The 22248-nt window shown below is 45.5% G+C and overlaps 2 protein-coding genes and 1 long non-coding RNA gene across 17 annotated transcripts in view; 1 reads left to right on the plus strand and 2 right to left on the minus strand.

Moving 5' to 3' along the window:
* EYA2 (EYA transcriptional coactivator and phosphatase 2) overlaps positions 1–8658 on the plus strand; it is a 104190-nt gene extending 95532 nt beyond the window's left edge. For 5 of the 6 annotated variants that reach the window (XM_087749451.1, XM_087749450.1, XM_087749447.1 and 2 more), the window contains 5 exons: positions 1051–1211; positions 2235–2349; positions 2960–3081; positions 3910–4010; positions 8077–8658. In XM_087749451.1, coding sequence (XP_087605577.1) covers positions 1051–1211; positions 2235–2349; positions 2960–3081; positions 3910–4010; positions 8077–8157 — 580 coding nt within the window. In that variant the 3' untranslated portion in view covers positions 8158–8658. The remainder of the gene's footprint in view (positions 1–1050; positions 1212–2234; positions 2350–2959; positions 3082–3909; positions 4011–8076) is intronic. The other variant, XM_087749448.1, reaches the window with a different exon arrangement.
* Positions 1419–6028, minus strand: LOC148056503 (uncharacterized). Its single transcript, XR_015702877.1, has 3 exons — positions 4702–6028; positions 2825–2909; positions 1419–1731 (listed from the first exon to the last, which is right to left on the minus strand). It is a non-coding gene; the product is annotated as an uncharacterized LOC148056503 (long non-coding RNA).
* A 3410-nt stretch (positions 8659–12068) lies between the features above and the next one.
* The window catches only part of ZMYND8 (zinc finger MYND-type containing 8), an 84380-nt gene continuing 74200 nt past the window's right edge, over positions 12069–22248 (minus strand). For 6 of the 10 annotated variants that reach the window (XM_087749438.1, XM_087749435.1, XM_087749439.1 and 3 more), the window contains 4 exons: positions 21533–21772; positions 21207–21364; positions 14772–19789; positions 12070–12550 (listed from right to left, as the gene is read on the minus strand). In XM_087749438.1, the coding sequence (XP_087605564.1) occupies positions 19592–19789; positions 21207–21364; positions 21533–21772 (596 nt within the window). In that variant the 3' untranslated portion in view covers positions 12070–12550; positions 14772–19591. Of the gene's footprint in view, positions 12551–14771; positions 20903–21206; positions 21365–21532; positions 21773–22248 lie in introns of those variants that run through there. The other 4 variants (XM_087749437.1, XM_087749443.1, XM_087749444.1 and 1 more) reach the window with 4 other exon arrangements.

The following is a 22248-nucleotide window of genomic DNA, read 5'->3' on the forward strand; positions in this document are numbered from 1 at the left end:
CAGGCTGCAGCTGAGAAGGGTAGGTCTGTGGCACTGAGTCTTTCCGTCCCTCCCCTTGCTCTGGTTCAAGCCGAGTTTGTCCAAATCCACTGGGTCTGTGGCCTGATCCAGCCACCTCTGTCCCGTGAGGTGCGGCTGCCCTCTTCCATCGCAGCTCAGTCTGAGATCTGCTCAAACCGTGAAACCCCCCCGATGCTGTCATCCAGCAAAGATTTTAAGATGACAGGAGCTGGTACTGCCTCCTTGTGTGTCCCCCCTCCCCGAAACCAGGGAACTGATCCAGCTGGAAAGCAACTTCTTTATTTTTAAAGCTGTATTAGCTTTTAACTGGAACAGTTCCTTGATCTGATTCACCTCAGTGCTGAAGAAGTGCTTGTGCTGGTACAAAGAAAGGGACGTCGAGGAGGGCTGAAGACAGGAACAAATGCCTGGTAGAAGGCAGGATTGCTTCCTTCAGCGAAACTGCGTGTTTAAGGTGTTTGTGGAGATGTCACTTGCCCCCAGTTCATTGTGGTAATTACTCTAATGCTGCTTTGAAGTATTAACTCAGTTCAAACAAACAAACAAGCAAACTTTACATGTTGCAGGCAGTTAAGACTTCTTTAGCTAATTTCTTTTTTTTTTCCCTTGATCTAACGTGTGTTCAGAGCCCGTTGAGCAATATAGCCAAGCAGTCAGAAAGGTAGCTCCTCCTGAAAAGGAGAAAACAGAATTCTCTCCTTTAGGATTTGAGTATTCCTGCAGTTGCCTTAGCAGCCTGGATGAGAGGCAGGTGAGGAGTTTCAGCGACCTGCGGACAGTCAGACGTTTTGTATTCCAGAGAACCTCAGAACTGGCAGGGAGCACTAAGTAACCTGCGTTGTGTTTACAGTAAGAACGGGTTTTTAAATCTGTGCTAGTAACCGTGCTAGGGATGAACTCCAGTTCTGTACGGCATGTCCTGTGTATATGTCTGCTGCCACTTGTCTCCACATTTCTTTTCAATTGTTCCCACTCCCTGCTGGCGCTGTAATTATACTGACCTCTCCCCTTCCCTCCTCCCTTTCCCAGCACATATAACTTCTCCGCAGATGGCTTTCACAGTTCAACCGCCAGTGCAAATCTGTGTCTGGGCTCGGGCGTTCATGGGGGAGTTGACTGGATGAGGAAATTAGCATTCCGCTACCGTCGGGTGAAAGAGATGTACAACACCTACAAAAACAATGTAGGGGGTAAGTGTCTATGGCCAGGCAACAAGCCCGCCTTTCATCTTCCCAAATACTTCTGACCCTGCTAGGGACATGCTACGGAGGAGGCGTAGAGAGCTTCGTGAGGAGAATATTTCACACTGAGCTGAGCAAGTGTTTCAGTAGTCATCCTTAAATAAGGTTCTGTACAGGATTTGCAGGAGGTATGCTAAAATACCTGGTTTAGTGGTTGGAGGACTCAAGTCTGAGTGTGGGGCTTTATTTTATAATTTCTTTGGCAGGAAAGCAACCTTCTCCAATTTTCCAAAATGCTTAGTAAGCAAGCGATCAGTTCAAAACTAAATATGCTTTTTTTTCCCACAGAACACATGGCTGATCGCTGTCTAAAGGCATTCTTGTATCATAACAGCTGGTTCTTGACTCCCCCAAAACAATACCACCAGATACCAGGATGCCCTGGGTTCCTTCATCTCAGCTAACTCCAGACAGTTCTTCCAGCAGGCTGCTCTGCTTCTCTCTTGGAACATTGGTGCCAGGTCTCTCACTAGAAAGAGAAAGAAGCAAAACTCAGAATATCACCACAACATTTTTATTTTTTTTTTTTAGTTGGAGGAAGCATACCTGCATGTACTGGAAATGCTGCACAGCTTTTCAGGAGAGGAAAAAAACATCCTGGCTTCAGACGTCTCTCAGCTCGGGCCACTACCTGCTATACACAGCTCTTTCATCCCCTTGCTCACTTCCCATACGAGCTTTATGCTCACTCCTAACACCTAAAAAGGTGTTTTAACAGGGTCCCACAGTGTGCAGGTGACTGATACCATTCCGCTGGAGAGTAAAAGAGCGTGCTGCAGACAGGCCTCATGTACCTGATGGCAGAGCCTTGGAGTGATGGGGCAGTGGGCAGAGGGAAACAGCCTGCACCAGCGCCAAGGGAAGGGCGTGCGAGCGGGTTCAGAACACAGACAGGAGCCCTTTGGCATTCTGCATACAAAGCCGTGCAACTCCCTTTCTGTGCTTCTGTAATGATGCTTTCCCTGCTTACAGGTTTAATAGGAGCTCCTAAGAGGGAAACCTGGCTGCAGTTAAGAGCAGAACTTGAAGCGCTGACTGATCTCTGGCTCACACATGCTCTGAAGGCGCTGAATTTGATACATTCCCGGTAAGAACAGCTTAAAGAATTGCCTGCGGGCTTGATCAAGGATCTCCTTTGCTTCCCTTTTTTTCCCCCTCTAAACAAATCGAGACACATTTGTAGGACTTTGCTGGCCAAACCTGTGGGAGGCCAGTCTGCACATGTTTGCCAGACTCGAATTATCAGGGGTTGGGGTGAGCTTGAGATGATGAACTGAGCAAAAGAAAAACCAGTCTTTTTTTCTTGCCTTTCTGTGGCTGCCTCACCTGTGGCACGCTTTTCACGTGAGCAGATTTACCAAAGAGTAGGAAAGGGAGAAAAGGGCCCTTCTATCCCCGAACACGTTCAGTCAAAGAACCCAGCATGGACATTATTACATGGTGTTTAAGTTCCCGCAAAATAGATCCTGATGTGCATGCAGGATCGCTCCTGCTAGTTTGTTTTATGTTTTTTTCATTCTGCTAAGTTGATAAAAAGTACTCACGTTATCACCAGTACTCACGTTATCTGCCTCTAGCTGTGTAATCTCACAATTGGCTTGGGAACTTCCAGTTGGAAGAAAGGTTTGCTTTCTGCCATCTTCCAGTCTAGAGTAAGAAAGAAACACAGATTGACACTCCTAACTTCTGTTTTCTAGGCCTAACTGTGTGAATGTGTTGGTCACCACAACTCAGCTTATACCAGCTCTTGCTAAAGTGCTTCTCTATGGACTGGGCACCGTCTTCCCCATTGAAAACATTTACAGTGCAACAAAAACAGGTAAGAGCAAACTAACTTAGGCCTCACTGAAGACAGATTGAAGTTTTGTCCCTAAGTCAGGCACATCCATTCAACCTGATGGCAACAAGCAATGTATGAGCTTTATTTTTAGCTCCATGGTTATACGTCTCTCACTCACATCCTGACTGCCCACACTTAAGCTAGTACAGACTGAAAAAAAAAAATAAATCATGAGTGTCTCCACGCGGGAGTGAGCCTGAAAAATACCTACACTGTGGAGCATCTGCTGCATGTGGGATGTTCAGCTGCACCCAGCTAGGAGGAAGACAGCCTGGTTGGACCTGTTACATACAGAAACACTGTTTGGATCCTCTTGTTCTTGCACAGGGGTCAAGTCTGCTGAACGAGTTTTATGAAGCTTTGTGAGTAATAAGTACTGGTAGGGTTGGCTTGGGGCTTCTTTGTGTTCTGTCTTTTCTGCTATAAGTGTTTGAACCTCTGAGGTTTGTATTTTTATGTTTTTACTGCAACCAGAATGAACAGAAGAGGGCTCTTGAAACTGAATACCGAGAGTGTCACATCAGTCTGCCAGCTGCTGGTCTAAGCAGTGCATCAGAGTCACAAAGCTTACAGAAAACTGGCAGCACTTGGAAGTCCTTAGCTGATAAAGAAGATGCTAGTGGCTGTCATGAGATGGAGAGAATCCATCTCAGATGAAGATTCAGTTAGGTTCTAATTTCAAAAGAAAATGAGGAATGTAGCAGCAGGTTCAGTTAGGTCCCAACTCCACTTCCAGTACCTGAACGTCAGCCCCACCTGCTGTATGTGTCCACATGAAAAAAGTGTGTCTTCTCTTCTGTTGCTTAGGGAAGGAGAGCTGTTTTGAAAGAATAATGCAAAGGTTTGGAAGGAAAGCCGTGTACATCGTAATAGGAGATGGTGTTGAAGAGGAGCAGGGAGCAAAAAAGGTACAGTGTTTGGATGCCATGCTGGGTTCTTCCAGGTTTTCATTTCAATGACCCTTTCTTTACTTAAGCATTCAATGAAGCTCCGTCCATTTGAAACAGTTTACAATTGGTCTCATTTCTTAATACGCAAAATACTCAACAACCTCCTGAGAAATTTCCTACTGTAAATCCCCCCACCTTGGCAGCTAGTGCAATTTTTCAGGTAGTCGCTGTGTCACATGTTCCAGGAATCATTCTTGCTTAATAAAGATGGCTTTAAACACTTGAAAAGGAAAACTCCAGTGTGTGATCTCAGATGAGCAAGCAGGGTGAATTTCTGGTCTGCACATGTTGCTTTTGTAAATTCCAAATTATTGGAATTAGTTTTGAATGACTTATTAGAATATGCATATGTACATACATGTATTTACGTTATGACTCATTGAGATCATAGGGTGTAACATCATTAGAGTGAGACTAGTGTGTCTCGATGTCTCTGGACATCAAAGAGACTAGTACTGAGTTGCTGCCTTCATCAGTGATTTATGGATCAATCTCCTTAATTTCACAAGCAAAATGAAATTGGGAAGATGGACTGAATACAAAGTAGAACAGAAACTGCAAAAGCAGCATGGTCAGGAATAACAAGCCCTCGGTAATATTTCATGCTCACTGCGTAGATGTGGCCTTAGACAGAACTAAACGGACTAACCTGTGCCTCCAGTTGAGTCCTCTGGCCATTAGTGTCCACGGGCCACTGATGGGGAAATGAGAACTGGAGTTTTAGGGCCCAGTTGAAGCTTCCTTGTTTTGGGTAGACTGTAAGAGGAGGGAAGCCGCAACCCCAGAGCTTGGAAGAGATAAAAGCAAAATTTGAGGAGATGAAAGCTCGCGTTCTGCTTACAGTGACTTGAGGTGGGCAGGGCTGGAGGTCCAGCAAGGAGTACCTTCTGCCGTCCACGTGGGATATCAGGGTATTACAGAAACCCAGGGGTGGCAGAACCGTGGAGAACGACAACGACCTGAAGGAAAGCAGTCAGGAACACAACTGAATTGTACAATGTGAGAACTGCACGGCCAAAGTTTTAATTTTCCAGTCTTTAGAACAGAAGCGGGCCTGGAATCTCCATTTACTTGGCTTTACAGGGACAGGAATACAATTTGTTAGTGGCCAGCATTATTTGCAAGATGTCTTTGTGCATCCTGGGTCTTGTGCTCCTGATGTGACTGCAGAAATGCAATTGAGCGGCATTTGCTTCAGGAGCATTGCACATGAGTTGAGATGCAGGAACCGACTGCGTGAGTCCCGTCTTCAGCAAACTATTTAATTTTTAATAGGCACACAGATTACTGTTGTAGCTCAGGTGATGTACGAAACATTACCTCACGGGAACTCAGCTATACAGCTGGAGGACCTGCCATCTCATGCGGAATGGACATCCTGCAAAGACCTTGCAAGCAAATCTGAGCTCATTGGGTGCATGAGCCCAGGAACAAAGGGATCTCGGCAAATAAGGTGATCGGCACATGTTCTACCCCCAGAATTGTATCTCAAGTAGTCTTCAAAGCAGCAGAAGCCTTCTTTTCTTATAGTGTATTTCCCCTAGCCAATGCAAGCAGCAATACCTGCCTCCACCTTGGAAAACCAGCTAAATCTGCAGCGGGTTCTCCAGCTCCTGAAGGGTTAAGGAGTTGTCAGAGAAGAGCCCAAAATGCATGACTGGGGCTGAAGTGGTAACAGCCTGGTGCTTCTGACAGCCCAGTGCCTACTTCAAAGGTAGTGGGTCAGCGCACACGAGTGCATCAAAGGCGGCGGGGGCTCTCTGGCTGTATGGAGAAGTGGGAAGGTTCAGCAATCTTCTATAGGCAGGATTTGAAGAACCCCCTTGCTTGTGTCTCCTGGCCTAAGCAGCTCACCCATTAGTAGAGCACATTCTTTGCTGGGCTGTCGCCTCCTCTGATTGATGACAGTCATTAGTCAAGGCTTCTACACACCTGAGCTTTATACAAAAAAAAAAGGGGGGGGGGGGCAGGGAGCCTTTCACTGTTTTGCCGACAGCACCGATAAGATCTCCATTTTAGTGGGTCATTTTTCTTCACCTGTCTGATGAGTGATAAATCTGTAAATGCTGAACAACAGGAGTGGCTGGGAGGCCAAGGTTTCTTCTTAAGAAAGAAAAAGAGATCATTTAATGGAATGGGTTTAATAACAAGCAGGGGAGGGGGAGGGAGAAGGAAATAACTTTTCCCCTTCAAGTGAAATTGCAGAGCAATGGATTCCAGTCGCTTCAGATGTCGGTGTTTGCTTCTGTCTCTATACGCACTGATAAATAGCTTGAAGGAAGCATTTGTGTACTGATGGGCAACATACCAGGGGAAGCTTGAGTTGTATTTCAACATCAGAGGTGTGTAAATAGACACTCTGTAAAACAAACATCTGGAACCACTGGAGTTCTTTTACACAGGTAGGTACACTTGGAAAAGGAACATCTCCCTTCATCAGAGTCATCCGTCTAGGAAGCATGCATTCTCCAAAGCTCTAAGCTATTTATCCAGAAGCAGTGTGTTTACAGTTGAATTATTTACAGTGACAGAACACTCAGAAATTTTATTCCCCCACTGGAAGGGGAGTGAGCTCTGTCAGTTAAGGCTTTCTGTGTGTTTGTTCCTGCATGCCTGTCACTGACAGTACGGAGACCGGTATTTTGGGAGGAAGCTAAGAAAATCACAAGCCCAAATGTTATAAAATCTAAGTGCAGAAACGAGCTGTGTCTTTGATCTGAAGTAAAACTGCTTTAACTGTTTGGGATAAGAAACAAATCCAATTCAAACCCCAGGCTCACCAGAATGTATCAAGAAAAGCTGTATTTCACATATAAAAGCAAGTTCTAATTATTTCAAGGTTATCTCTTTGCAAGTAACCACCTGGATCGTAGCTATCGCTAACGATTGCAGAACCACACTGACGCAGCGGTGCGTCCGGAGTGCTGGTCGTGCCTTACCAGATTCCAGCTTCCATCTCGGGTCCCCTGCGTAGGTGAACTCCACTTGTTTCACAGCACTTAAACAAGTTGGTGCTTTGTCCTCTTTCAGATGCAAGTCGGGTTTTCCTAGAGTATATTCACCATTTTCAAGAGATGAATCAAGATATACAGTAGTAGGTCCCAGAGAGCTGACCTTCCCAGGTTTTGCCCAGATACTAAGATTTCAAGTGGAACTGACTGGTTAGAACCTGGACATTTGCATACAGGACTTCAGATTTATCACAGTAAATATGAACTGAAAAACAGGGAGGCAGGAGAAGAATATCAGGTAGTCAGTCTCTCAAAACCAGGAGTTAGGAAAGCTGGAGGACAAGCTGCGATAGAAGCCTTTCTCCGAGACAGCGGTGTTGCGCTAAAGGAATAACTGCCCTGAGCAGCGATACCAGTTCCTGGGTTTCCAGAAAGCGCAGCATGACCTGCTGTTGCAGTTGACTTGGAAGTGGAAGTGTTAGAAAGCATTTTGACTCTGTGTGGTATTATATTCTTTTGTTTATGTTTCTGTAAATTTTACTAACTTCGTTTTATGATACGTATTGTTTGTGAAGCACTGGCAAGAGTTTTCACTAGTAGTAAGTAGGACAACTTTGAAATTGGTGTTAGAGGACAGGATTATGATGCTTTCTGGAGAGCCCAAGTTTCTTGTATAACTTGTTACAGTAGGTGAACATCACTAAGTGGCAAGAGAAGTGTTTCTAGGAGCACTGCAATTCTAGAAACGTTCCTGATTAATCCAGGAAAAATAGGAGAGCAGAGGTTAGTAGCTAGTGCATTCAGCAAGTCAGCCCGCATCCTCCGCCTCCTCGGAAGCAGGACGCTCCCGCGCTGCGGAGGATCTGGCCTCCTCTGCCCAGGAGAACGGTGGCACACACAGACGCTCCCGCTCCCTCCCTGCCTCTCCAAGAGGAGCCTCCTTGCCTGTGGCACCGTGACAAGCCGGTGGCCCAGGGACAAAGCTCTGTTCCCGAGGGTGCAAGCTAAAAAAGTTGTTTTGATCTCAGTGTTAAACAAAAACCAAAAAATACCCTCTTTTGGTTTCACTCTAGCACAACATGCCATTCTGGAGAATCTCTTGTCACGCTGACCTGGAAGCTCTTCGGCACGCCTTGGAACTTGAATATTTGTAGCAGACCCCAACATCTTAGCACTGTGAGGGCTTCACTCAAACTATTACATCGGTTCCACCTATTCCTCAAGATTTTCTTATTAAAAAAATCCCACAGCAACTGCAGTTTTTCTTTTTTTTGAAGGAGAACTCTTTCAGTGGAAGCCTTTAAGAACTTGCAGCCAAAGAACATTGTGTCAAGTCCTCCTTCCTTTGGACAGAGGAAAAGCCTTCCGATAACTCGCTGGGGATCCTGCAGTTACACGGTTAAGCCGGATGCGTAGAGCTGTAACTGCCTTTTTCCATCAATGACAAACCCTAGAAGTCTTGGGTCTACTTGTCAGTTTTCTTGCTTTTGAAAGGGGAAGAGGACGTAGTGAGGAGTCTCTGCACAGTACGCCACATCACTTGGGACTTTCTGAAACTAAGAGTGAAACTGTTGATTTTTTTTTTTTTTTGTATTTTTTTAATTTATGAACTAATCTCATTACTCTGGTATTAAGCTCTGTACCTGTGTTTTTAATCTGGCTTTTTGGGGTGGGTGGGTGGGGAAAATCTTACCGTTCTAAATTAATAGTTCTTTTCTCCAGAACGAACTCCGGGGCAAATCATATTGTGTACATTAATAATAAGGACACATGGTACTGTTGGTAAGAACTATAGCTGTGTTTTTTAAGTCTTACATAGATGGTATGTGGACTGTGCATGTGTCTACACGGTGCCTTATGCTGCCATCTTGGGTTGGGGGGCTGGGGAAAAAGTACCTTGTGACGAGTGAAAGGCATTAAATAAAAACCTGTTTACATTTGGGGGGACTAGATTACCTGCCTTCTCTTCTCTCCAGCCCCTCTTGGATCCGGAGGTGTATGCGGAATACGTGCTCTCCGTGCCAGGGTGGGGTTAGGCCGGGAGGACGCGGAGCAGAGCCCCGCGGGTGCACAGGCAGCCGGCGGCCGGGGGGCAGAGGCTGAGGAGCCAGCGGCTGCATCCGCTGGGCAAGAACGTGGGCGCTCGGCAGCTCGAACTTGTTCTGCACAGGAAGATACAGGGCAAGCAAATACTGCCGCTGCGTGTATTTATTTTTATGTAAATAAATCCATCTACAAGTAAGCTTCAGCTCTAGGATTTCTGCTGAGCTGGCCTGTTAATTCTTGCTGTCAAAATATTTCAGTTCTCTGGGCCTGGATGAATCTCTCATTCGCTTTCAGAACGGCTCATTCTTGCTTGCTGCGGCACCGATAACCTCAGGAGGATCAGGGCCTCACTGGCAGAAGGCGTTAGAGAGATGCAGCAAGTGCTGCGATCCCCTGACCTAGCGCGCGTGGAGCCGGCTCAAACAAGTCAGGGTTACACAAGTTCCACGTGTGACACAAGTGCTGCACAAGGCTGAGTGATACTCCGAATGTCCAGAAGCATTCCCCTCAGGAAGGAGATTCAGTGCTAGATCTGAGAGGGCATTTTCAGCCGGACTAAAACAGAAAATCTGATCTCTGAATAATCTGATCTCAGCCTTTGGCTCAAGAGGTGGCAGCCGTGCAGCAGCTCTAAAAGGCGTTAGCTCTACTTGTCACAGCAGGCGTGAACCAAACCAGCCTTTAAGTACGCGCTTCGGAGGCATTTGCAAAGAGCTGCTCTGGGCTGAGTACAACACAAAACAAAACAAAATCTGATTTTTCCAGCAGAGGTGTCGCTTGTCTCGGGGCCTGCAGAGAAGCAAGTCTGGCAGAATTTTTCCCTCGAGGTTTTCCAGCTGTAAGGCTGTCACAGGTAGGAAGTTTTGTCACAAGTCAAGGAAATCAAACTCAGCGGAGAACTGACAGATGCTCGCAAGATAAGCACACCTGTAAATAAAACCTGTGAACGAGGAACAAACGCCAGGGATGGCAGAACCCTAAGAAAGCACAACTTCAGCTTTTAACACCCTGTCAGTCAGCTACCTGCTCTTCCTTGAAATTCCAGATTTAACACCTGCCTTATTTGAGTCAATTATCTGAGTACTGATTTTTTTTTTCCTAAAGATTTTGCTTTCTGAATGTATTTAAAGATGCTCAAGCGTGCTCGTTTCTGTCTCCAAAGTCCTTGGCAGAGGCCTGTGCTCTGTCAGTGCCAGCGCTGTGAGTGCTCTCTCCGTGTTGCCCCCGCTGCTCTGCGTTTACCCAGAGGTGACGCAGCTGACGGGGGCTGCGCAGCGGCGCGGGGAGCGCTTGTTTGTCGGACAGGCGCACCGCCTCTTCCCTCGCACCGCAGCAGGAGCATCAGGATTTGCCGTTTCCAGGGAAGCTGTGAGGGCTGCAACAGGGGACCTGTGACTACTGCCTACTCACGCGCACACAAAAGGCCTCGGACCCCCCACGCACACGCGCGCAGGCCTTGCTTAGCTCTTTCACCCGTGTTTTTTTGATGTATTTCTACATTGTGACAGCATAAAATCCTTTCTTCGTCGCATCACTAACCAGACTGGGGTACAACCATGATGTGACAAGGTTCCCAAATAAGATGCAGTAAAACCAAATCTGAGGTGAACAAACCAAGCACGTCCTATTAGTACCAGTATTAAAATGTACGGCTGATAGCAAAATCTGTTGGTCAAAAATGTTTAGTACGTTAGTACACGTCTGAAACTCTTAACACAGACTTTTTGTATCATCTTAAATACAAGAGGGGATGTAAAAGATTTGTCTGGTGAGAGAATAGGGGCTGAAGTCTCGAATGGGACTGGAAGCACGACGAAGGCACAGTGGCTGCTCTCGTGGCTCCTTTCGAACACCTCAAGGACCAAAATACGTCCCCAAACAAGAAAAACACCCCACCGCCCGTACACTGACGTGACATCTTCGTCACATTGCCAAGAGTATCCTTCGCACTCTCCTTTCTTTATAGGTAACTTATATGAATACAATGCTGCAGGGTAAAAGAAATCAGCTTTTTAAAACTACCAGTTCCCAATGGCGAACGTTTCCATAATCTCATATTCAGATCCTTTCTACGCCATAATCGTAACAGGTTTTGTAATCTTTTGTAAAGGAAGCGGAGTCTCACCTGGCAGCCCGGGCGAATGCTGCATTGCCAGGGAGCCTCTGCCACCCCTTGGGGCCCAGACATAGGTCTCTCATTTCTGAACAATCCGGGACTTCAAATGCTGGTACTGGAAGCGGCAACAATCCGCACCTCAAATGATGCCATGCAGAGCCCTTAAAAATGTCCCTTCCTCGTCAGCCGCAGAAGAGCCTCACCGGACCCTCTTCCAGAAGGGTGAAAAATCAAGCAATTCTCAAGCAGACAGCAGATAGGTACTACGAAACGGAGGAAAGCCGAGGGTTGGCGGGGCGCGTATGAGCCCTCTGCACACCGCGGCAGCGTGGGCCGTGCCACCGACGCTGTCGGGGCTGAGACAGCCCCTGCTGACGGGAGCAGCCTTGTGCCAGGCTGGTGCAGCCAGCGCCGCTGCCTCCCGCTAGGTCTGTCCAGACAAGCACAACGTACAAACGCTGAAAAGCCCGTCGGAACCAGCAAAAAGCCTCCCCCATCGATCGCAAGGCTGCGGTCGTGGAAAGAGAGAAGGCTCTGGTTTTTCCTTGGGAGCAGCTGCTGCTTTGGGGTTGTTTGGGGTTTCTTCCCCCAACAGGGCAAGGCAAACTATTTTGTCTTTTTTGTAATAGAGGTTGGATTTAAGTTAATGGCAAAGGCACACACTGCAAACTGTTTCTAGAATATTTTACAGCCATTTAAAGGTATTTTCCAGGCTACTGCAGGCTCACGGCATGTTTACTCTTTGCATTTTCAATAATTTCCTAGAGCAATGAATGAAAAATCTGGATAATGCCGGTCGCCTGTTTGGGCCAGAGATTTCTGAGAGCCAGGAGAACAATCTGCTGTAGTTCATCCCTGTGTTATTGTACTATGAACTTAAGGGCAGTAATTCCTTGTTACCTGCTTTTTAGAAAGGATGGCGTCTCAAACGCTGATGTACTGTAAGCGTGCGGCGGGTTTCCTGCTGTAAGAGCACCGCAAGCGCTGCCGGGCTGCGGCCGCTCGCTGCCGCCGCAGTCTCATGGCAGTAAGGGACTGCACCCAGGGGTGCTGCGGCCCGCTGTCCCAAGGAGCGGGGGCTATGGGCCAGAGCAAGTCTTCCCGCTTCCCTGGAAGTGGTTAACGTTGCTGTGTTACCTTGTCCTGGTGTTTCTCCATCATCTGTGGCAGGTAAGGACCTTCCTCCCTTGCTGTAGTTGTTCCTGAGGAATGCACCGTAGGCTTCATCGGAGCCTGGAGGTGTAATGAGCTCCAGCGTGACCAGAGCTCCGTTTCTAATAACGCTCAGCAGACTTACAAGGCACTGTGCAAAGCTTTATCATCACAAGTCACAGCATCCTTTCTCTTCCACTTGTCACCATAAGGTTTTCTTGCATACCAGGATTCTAAATAAGAGAAAAGATCATAGTTTCTTTTTAACAGACAGAATTTGATAAAGCGCCATACCATTTATCTCAATAGGTAAAAAGTGAGTAGAACAAAACCTGAAGATTCTTTATCTTTTCCTAAGTTGCGGCTACCTGTGTTGTTGAAAACTGAGCAAAGAGCAATAGCAAATTCAGTTGTGAAGGGCTTTTATGCTGAGAAGAGAACTCAGTGAACACTAAATGAGAAGGAACAAAAGCAGCAACACACTTACGGAAAACTCACGCCCACCCAAAGATGGCTCAGACACGGAGATGGATGCTGGACCTGCGCTGTCGCTGGGCATCGGGAGCCGCGTTCTCCCAGCAGACGGGGATCAGAGAGAGCCCTGCTGGGCACGGCTGCTTTTCCGTCCCCTCCAGGCCCTCCAGGCGCTGCCTCAGAGAGGAATTCAACGGAGCTGCTACTGCTGCTCCTTTTTCTAGGACTGCCTTCTGCTGAGCGTGCCAGATCGCAGTTCTGCTGGGGCTTTGGCCTGGCTTAAAGCTCGGGCGCGGTCCTAGCTCGGCGTGCCTTACGCGATGCGCGGTATCCACATACGCGTCCTCGGAGCCTATGGCGCGTGATGTGCCAGTGTGCACCCACATAACACGCTCCTCTTGCAAAAGCCTGACTCAGCGTTTTGCAGGGCCTGGTCCGCACCGCGCACCTGCTCCTCCCCGCATCCTCTTCAGGGGAAGGACTGAAACAAAGTACTTTTTCCCCCCCTACGTTAACGTTAGCCTTGGGGTCTCTCCACCCATCTGCTCTCCACTACCACTTCTAGCAACTCGTGGAGGGCAGCACAAAGTAAATTTAGCTCTTAACAACCAAAAAAACCATTGAGCTGAGATGCACCAAACCAGAATATCTTCTTAGGCCTCTGTCTGCAAACTTCCAGTCATTCTGTTAAACCAGAACCCGGGTCTGAACCATTCCTGAAAACAGCTTTGACAAAAATCACACCTGGGGGGCCTTGCCCGGCTTTGAATAGCTCAGATGCAGCAGGAGAATACGGCATTTTGTCACAGAACCAGAAAACAGCAAAGAAAATACGTGCAAAAATGCACATCATGGTTGGGGATGGAAGAACACACCGTCATCGCGCTGTTTCACCGATTCCGGTACTGCCCTTCCCTGCAGCTCTGCCGCCTGAGGGGCGAGGGCAGCCGCCCCGCGCCGCGTCCCTCCGTCCTCCCCCCAGACAGCGGCCCGACAGAAGCCTGGTTCGTGAGGTCCCTTTGCGAGTGCCTGGGCCACAGCCGCACCTCCCTGCCGAGCGCTGGGTAACCCAAGGCAACCTCCTGGGAGGTGCCCAACTGGCCGGAGCAGGCAGGCCTCGCAGAGCTACCGCCGGCCACCGGCCAGTCCTCGGGAGTGGTACTTGGTACAAAAATGATTTTTAAAAAAGGAAGAAAAATAGAAATCTCATTGTTTCAAAAATGCCTTCAGTTAAGGCGCAGCTCTACAATTGTTTTAAAAACCAGCTGCTGTGATTCACCAGGAAAGGGTAACTGTTGGGAGGGACTTCGGTCCCATGGGTCCACCTCCGTGTAAAGGATGAAAAACCCGGCCCCCAGCGGGCTGCGGGTCAGCCCCAGCTGAGCAGGGAGAGCAGAACCCAGCCTCTTGCGGGAGCTATTTTATATTTCTATGACTCTCTACTAGGATTTGGTCACGTCTTATTTCTCATGTGGAAAGAAAACTCTTTTATAGAAAAAAACGATCGGTTGAAAGGGGCTTCAGAAGGCAGTGTGGCTTCCTGTAACCATTTTTGAGTTGTTCATCTCTTTCCTTTCTCCTCCTCACACAAGAGCTGGTTCCAGTGAGACCAGCGCTGGGGTTACATGGGGAAGGCTAAAACATCACTTCAAGCTTTCAAGATTCGTGCTTCTCTTTAAACGGTAGCACTGGGAACATGAACTTCAGTTTTACAAACGCACGGAACGAGGGAACACCAGGAGTAGGAATTTAAGACAACATTCCCGGGAGGATTTCACAGTGAGCTATTTCATTAGCTCCCTGCTTCTCCTAACAGGTCCTTAAGCCACCGCCTTGCCCAGTTCATGCCCTTGTAGGGGGCTACAACCGTACTCCTCACAGGAGTCCCCGTTTCCAACCCACAGACACCTAACAAGACTTCGCTGATGGCTCCGACCCCAACCCAGCCCCTGCGCCAATGTTACCCAGCAAGCGACGGACCTCTGCTGCCGTTAAAACGGAGAGAAAACGGATGCTACTGGGTTTTCTACATGAACGGCTGCCACTTTGCAGGCTGCCAGCACTGCTTTGTCTTTCCTCGGATTTGACAGGCTCGGATCCGAAGGTCCCACACTTCTGATCCCAACAGAAGTGAAATTCTCTGGGATCCGGAGACTGTGCCGAAGGGAACATTCATCCAGATCGAAACGGAACTGGAAATTCAGGAACACGGAACATTTTTCTAAAACAGTTTAATAAAAAAATTGTGACGTTTCTTGAAAAACCGGAGAAACCCAAAGCATATCGTGTGTGTCACCTGTCGTAGTCACAAAGAAACACAATTGTCAAAAAAGATCTTTAAGTTTAATACAAATTTTATACAAAGAAAATGTGAAAAAATACTTCCATATGCTAAAAGCAATTATGCTTCACAAATAAGGCCAGCTAGGCTATTTTTGACACAACTGCAATTCACGAATATTCTGTTCTCGCTTTTTGTCTTCTAATACTTTTCCCCTCTAATACGGGGACTAGCTGGAGACTGTACAAACCGTATCCTTTTATAAACAATGGGAGAAATCAACGTGACTAAAATGTACAACAGACTGTACTGGAATGATATCATACAATTAATTTTCTCATATACATACATCACCTTTGCTTTGTTCAATGCTTTCGTTTTACACAACATACAAAATGGGACTACGGCGTAAGTGTAACAGACAGCATTTTCATGGTTACGTCCTCTCGTACTGTACTGCGTCATGCTTACATAAAATCATAAACTCCATCATATAAATAATACATGCTCTGGCCCAGCATCAAAAGTCCTTTGCCCACGTTTCCCGATCCACGGTTTTCTCCACACCTAGTTCTTGTTCCGAGTCCTTTCGGAGGATTGTTAAAAAAAAAAGGAAAACCGAACTGTGAAGCATAGGAACAAACTTGACTTTTCTCAATCTTTGATGCCACTGATCAGAAATCGTGCTACAACCAGCTGCTATTACACTTCCCAACTCCTCTGGTATTAGACTGAAAGAAATCTTAACTTAATTTTAACCTGTAAACAATATAAATTTTAACAGTCTGGTCATTGTAAAAAACAATGTAAATCTTGATGTGTTTCAGGTCCACAGATTGGAAATGTCATAATGCGCCTAATACAATTAACTGAAACAAGACACCCTTCATCACCTGGTTGCTCAAAGAAATTCTACGAGACTTTCAAAGTGCAGAAGATTTTTTCAATCCAAATGCAAATCAGGTGGTTCAGATTCTCATGATTATATTATTTGATGCGTAACTGCAGTTTCCCAAGACCAGTTTCAGTGTTAGCTTGTGACGAGGCTGTTTGAAACCTTCCTTTTCCAACTTCAAACGCTCTTTATAAGTTAAAGTCAATACAAATATAAAAAGGAGATGGTGCTCTAACTTTAATGACATCCACAAATTGTACATTATTTACAAAAGAAGCATAGATTCAACAGGGATCTTACCTGTCCTCAGCTTTCCTAAGCCAGCGCTAATGCTTTACATTAATGTAGTGTAGTTAACGCTTTGTACACATATACAAAGCTAAAGTCTGAACCTTTGAGGTTAATCCAAAGAACTGTGTTTATTTGTCACATTTCTATTAGATTTATTTATTCCAACAATTGTATGGACTTCTCGTTAGCAGTTAGACTCTTCGTACTTGGACTGGCATTGTGGTCTGAACATACTGAACTCCAGTTCTCATTGCCACTGTCCCAGCAGAAGGACTTACCACTACAGGAATGGTCTGTGGATTAAAACCAAGAGAAACACATTGTTATGTTAAAGGTCACATAAACATGACCACAGAAAGAGAGATTTATTTTCCAGGGAAAATCCAGAACAAGTTCCAATTTTGTGCAAGAATTTATACCTTTATTACCGCAGTATTACCTGATTCCAGGGCAGAAAGTAGGGTTATTACTTTCCTAGAGCCAAGCGTTTTTCTGCATTATTACTACTCCTGCCTAACTACAGGGACGGGTGGTCCTGTCAGTACTGTGCGCACTCTGTCTGTGCTCGGAGACTTAGGCTCTCGTAGTTACTACATCCAGTTATGTATTTTCCCCAAACTAAGACATGGGAAGAGGGAAAAGGGCTACGAAAATCCTTTGTCATTTGAAAAAGTTTTGACAAATCAAACTGGAGTACAAAAATACCCTCGTTTATAAGTATATTCTTGTTACACATTACTGAAGTCTTTTGCCCCAGAAAGAACTCCCCCATGCATTCGGTCTACGCAGAAGAGAACAAAGAACATCCATTTGAACAAAAAAGTACCAAAGTTAACTTTTGCACAACTCAATAACAAAAACATCAGTGTTACTGGGAACTGTCTTACACACCCTGTAAAAATATTAATATAGAATAGACTTTTCACTTCCATCGTACAGAGCATGATTTATAAATCTTGACAAATGAAGTTTCAGGACATCTCTATCGGTGGTAATTGAGTCTACAGATGCAGAGACAAAGGCACAAGGATGTTAAACAATCTGGTCAAGGTCACATCGCTCTGGAAGATCTGGGAAAGGATTTATTGAATCTTCAGTCTCTTAACCTTCCTCCAAAAACGTGAGGAAGTCTAGAAACACCTGTACCAAACAACTGGCAAGTATGATACAATCGCAGCGATGCACGACTGGCGAGCAGACAGATGCATCCGTTTCAGTTCCCGAGGTTTTGTGGAAGAAACGGGAAGGGAGATGTTGAGGAATCTGAAAGGGATGCACAGATCCCCGGTGGTAGGGTGACATGCCAAAGAGAACACGGAAGAAGAAATACAAGTTCACTGGAGCCCCATGTTTCCCCCCATTGTTTTAAGAAACCACGTTAGTGTCGTAGTGGTATTCAGCCAAGATGGTGAGTATCCCTACTGAGATGGATTACAGCCTGGAGCGTTTATCGGCTCCTTTGTGACAAAGTCTGTGCCTTCCAGAAGCCTACTCACTCCATTCCCTGGAATGCAAAGACGATGAATTCGTATTTTTACATTATTTTAACTGCAGAAGGAACAAAAACGAAACATAGAACCAATTTGTTAAATAAATTCTGAGATTACTGCCGTTTTGTAATGATTTCAGATGTGTGTAGAGAGTTCAATGGAAACGGTACCCAGAAGATACACTGGAAGTTGTTCAGAGGAAGAAATTCCTAGTTGGAAACAAAGTGCAAACTGAACCCTAAAGAAGCCATTGTGTGGGTCGCTGCTAGCGCTGCGGGTGGGGAAATCAAGGTTGCCACAGTCGCCTTTGAAATACACACACTTACACACATGAAAAAATACTACGTTTCGGTTCTTACAGCGATCGGGAGATGGAATGTGCGAGACTCCTTAAATGCATTAAGATCATTCCCTGAGAGGTAAATTTTCCACCTCTGCCAGTTTTACACATATGTACATTTTGCATACATATTAAACATGCACTAAGGTTCCAAATTATTTAAATTGCACGTGCAGTCTTTAAAATACAGAGGTGTCTGTAGCTATGCAAGACTAATGCAAATGCGTACAAAGTTTTAAACATGCACAAATAAAGGCTGAAACCCTTCAGACGTTCCAGTTACGCTTCACATAACTCAATACACTTTGTAGTACAGAAAACCAATGATGGGAACTGCCATTTTTCTGCATATTACACAAAACCACCTTATGATCTTACAACCTCTCAGCTACTCACAGAAGAGCCTAACATCTGTGATGTTTGCTATTCGACTTCAAAATACATATAAAACCTTGTTGTTATGGTAATTCAGTCCAAGCAACTTAGGGCCAATGCTGCAAAGGTGCACAGTGCTCTCAGTCGAGACAAAATGAGTTAAAATGCTGCTAGGAATGTGAAAAGTCATGATCCCCACATTTGTGTGGACTAGAACAGCTCTGGAGCGCTGTCTCTAGGGGTGCCCTCGTAGCCACCCGCACACGGCGGCACGTACGCTGCAGCGGGTGGGGGTGTACGCAAGGAGGGAGGGGGGCACGGTCGCTTCTATCACAAGTGAGGCCTCACAGCCACGGTGTGATTAAGGTACGCTGTTAAATTAGTACATAGTTACTGTCATAAATTATCGAACTTCAGTCAGAAAATGAACGGAAGGTACCCACGCGTGGGCTTCTGTGCTGAACCCAGCACCAAGCCAGAGTGTGCCGCTCAGCCACCGGTGCAGTATTGGCCCATTTCCTTTTGGCAGAAGAGCGCCAGCTCAGATGCCATGCGGACTCTGAAGTGAGCGCTGCAGAACGCGACCAGTTGAAAGAAGGGGATATTATGGTGTATAAAACACAAAAATGGAACTCACTTCTGTCCCATCTCCTGTGCCTGACACTAGGGAACTCAGGTGTCCCGGTTAAGCCTTTGATGGAAAAAACCCAGGTCTGATTCCAATGCTGTTTCTCATAATTTCATAACGCTAATGTGCAAGACTGCATGGGAGATACACCACTGACAAATGCATATTTTCTTTCATAGTAACTGAGATGTCACAGGAATATCAAGCATAGCTCAGAATTAATTAAATCTCTTTAGGATACCATAGACAAAAAGATATTTAAAAGGTATTTAAAATGAATTCTATACATTTACATTGATGCTGTGGTCAAGTATATACATGAAGTGGACAAATAACTAACATCATAATGTAAAATGGAAGTCTGACTGTCCTCAGTGCCTTCGCTGTACTTAATGGCAATTTCTGAATCCTTGTAATAACGACTGGTGAAATGAAAGGGCGGAACGTTGCACAGCAAAACAAGAGATTTTGCACTGCAAGTTGAGACTCTACCAGTGAATTCATGTCTTGATAGAACAGCAGACGGAGACAACCCCCCAGAAATACTGAGCAGTTTTAATGCCAGGAACAGTACTACTGCAGACTTTAAATGATGATATTGTACTTACAATTGTGGGTTGAGTAGTTGGAATATAGGTGGTGGTCTGCGGTACCTGGACCAGTTTTATAGGCTGGTTGCTTGTCACACCTGTTGCTATCTGCAGAGACAGCACAGGCAACCTCAGTAGAAGTCTCAGCTTTTACATAAAGTCCACCTAGTTGTTATTATTATGGTAATATGAAATTTATGTTGGATGTTTTGTTCGTGTTAAAAATTTGCATCTGAATGAATTCACAGGTTACTTCTTTGTTAATAAAACAAAATTCAAATTATGAACATGATCAATGTATACAGCATGATGTTTCAGGTAGACCATCTGTGTGAAAGCAATTCCAGATTTGTGTAACTGGAATTTTCCCTGGCAAGTTTTAGGTAATTTATTTTCTCCCGTCCCCTGCTTCCCCAGTAACACAAAGGTTGTGCTGCCACAAACAACGCATACGAACATCGACTGAGCCAGCGCTGAACTAACTTCACCGAAGCACTCGGGTGGAACAGCACATCCTTCTTCCCTCTTCAAATCTGTTTCCCAAGTTACTCCCTTAGATGACATGTCAAGCCCAGAGATCTAACACCAGACTGTAGTAAAAGTGTCAAGAAATGAACACAGCTCTCTAGTTTACTATGCTTCCCAATTCTATAGGACTATCTCAATGAGACATCATGCTGGAATCACAATACTACAAAATTAGTTTGCTTTTAATATTTTAAAATACAACAAGGCTCCTACTGATGTGGGGGATCATGTGTAAGGGTTTGAAGGATCAGCCCCCCCTAAAATTTTTCATTTAATACATCTTGCAAGGGCAGAAGAAAAACGATGCTGAAATTGCTAATAGTCAAGCCCTACCTATAAAGCAGAATCTTCTCTATAAACATTTTCTATATATGCAATGTTAAGTCCCTTTTATTAGAGCATTTGCTCATCCTTGCCTACTGAATACTATCAGAGTAGATGCTATGGAGGATTTCGTAACTGCACACTGCTCCGTTAACTGTAGATCCAGGTGAATTGTTGTATCAGTGTTATGGAACATTGTGGTACCCTAGTGGCAGTCTGTTGTGATAAAGTAAGTTGATTTGAATGCAGGTCTTGAGCTTGGCCTCTGAACCCCCAGGCAAGAAGGGCTTGGAAGTGCTGCAGTCAGTATTGCTTATCAGAAGGCAACTTGTATCGAAAGATCCAGACCAGAAGCTACACTGATGGGTCCTGGAGAGAGAGAGAGAAAGAGGGAGGTCCAGTCCCCTTTGGCTGGAAGGATGAGTCAAGCCAACACAAGGTTTTATTGGGAATGAGTGAAGGGGAAAGGGTGTTCCCAGAGGACAGAAGGAGATTTTTTTTTTGCCGAGATGAAGAAAAAAAACCACAACTCCCTATCTCACTCCCCAAATCACACTCTTTGGAATATGCAAACGGTCATAAATTCCTGGCTGATCCAGGGAAGCCTTTAGGGCTAGGTTTCAGAGAAATCTTACAGATTATTTTTGTTTGAAGTGACCACAATGATACTCACTGTAACACTCTCTTTGCTTTTATCAGCTGAACCTTCCTTTTCCTTAGGGGTGCTGGCTGTTTCCGTGGGTGTAGGCTGCACACTGGAACTGGGCTGGGATGATTTATTTAATGTTTCTGTGCTAATTTCCGTGTCTGTTTCCTGCTGTGTTGCAGTAGCTAAAATAAAGGAAAAAAGAGAAAGTAGCAGCTATTTGTGTGTCCCAGTCCACAGTCACTCTTCACAGGCACATCTGCACGCATGCGAATCAAGACTGTTGAGCCGCTGTGTATTCCACCCACCCCAACCCCCTCCGCTGTGAAACGGGCAGCCCAGAGCGAGATTACCTGACTGCGTGCAAGATTTCATATGCTCAGGCCAGTGAGCTTGTTGGCAGGGATAGTCACAGTAGCTAGTATTCCAACAGCAATAAAAAATGGCCTCTTTCTTGCAGTTAGCGCACCACTGCTTCTTTTTAGTTTCATCCACTGCTTGCTGCTTTTCCAGTTCCAGCTGCTTCTTCACCTCGGCAATCAAACGATCTCGTTCTTGTTCTAGACTCTGACGCATTTCAGCCATTGTCAGTTCTACTCAAAATGCAAAGGAAGATGAGTTTTGCATTTTCCACCCCCCAACAGCAAGGTGCAAAACAATAATTTCCATGAGTTTAAAGACAACATGAAATTAAAACTAGCAATCAAAATATTCCCTCAGTTTGGGCATCTCTGTTTTGTACCAAGTAAACAAACGAAAGTCTTCCATCATCTCTTATTCTGGCACGGTGATTTTTACCCTTAACCGTTACCTTCCATTTAACACTTTAGTTCTAGGTGTCCCACAAAGGATCAGAATCCAGGTGTCCTAGCTGCAGCACAAACACAAAAAGGATGCATGCAGCTGCTGCTAACATACTTTGTCTTTACAAGCCCAAACTTTTGGTCTGCTCCAATATTCAGAAAATATAGAGAATTATATTTCTTCTCTTTTCTCATAAATAACAGTGAATCAATTGTTCATTTTATCTTAGTGTCTTTACAAAGAAAAATGTGAAAGTTCCAAGAGG

This window comes from Nipponia nippon, unplaced genomic scaffold (genome assembly GCF_047370975.1).
Source record: "Nipponia nippon isolate SJK-2023a ecotype South Korea unplaced genomic scaffold, ASM4737097v1 scaffold_13, whole genome shotgun sequence".
Lineage (NCBI taxonomy): Eukaryota > Metazoa > Chordata > Aves > Pelecaniformes > Threskiornithidae > Nipponia > Nipponia nippon.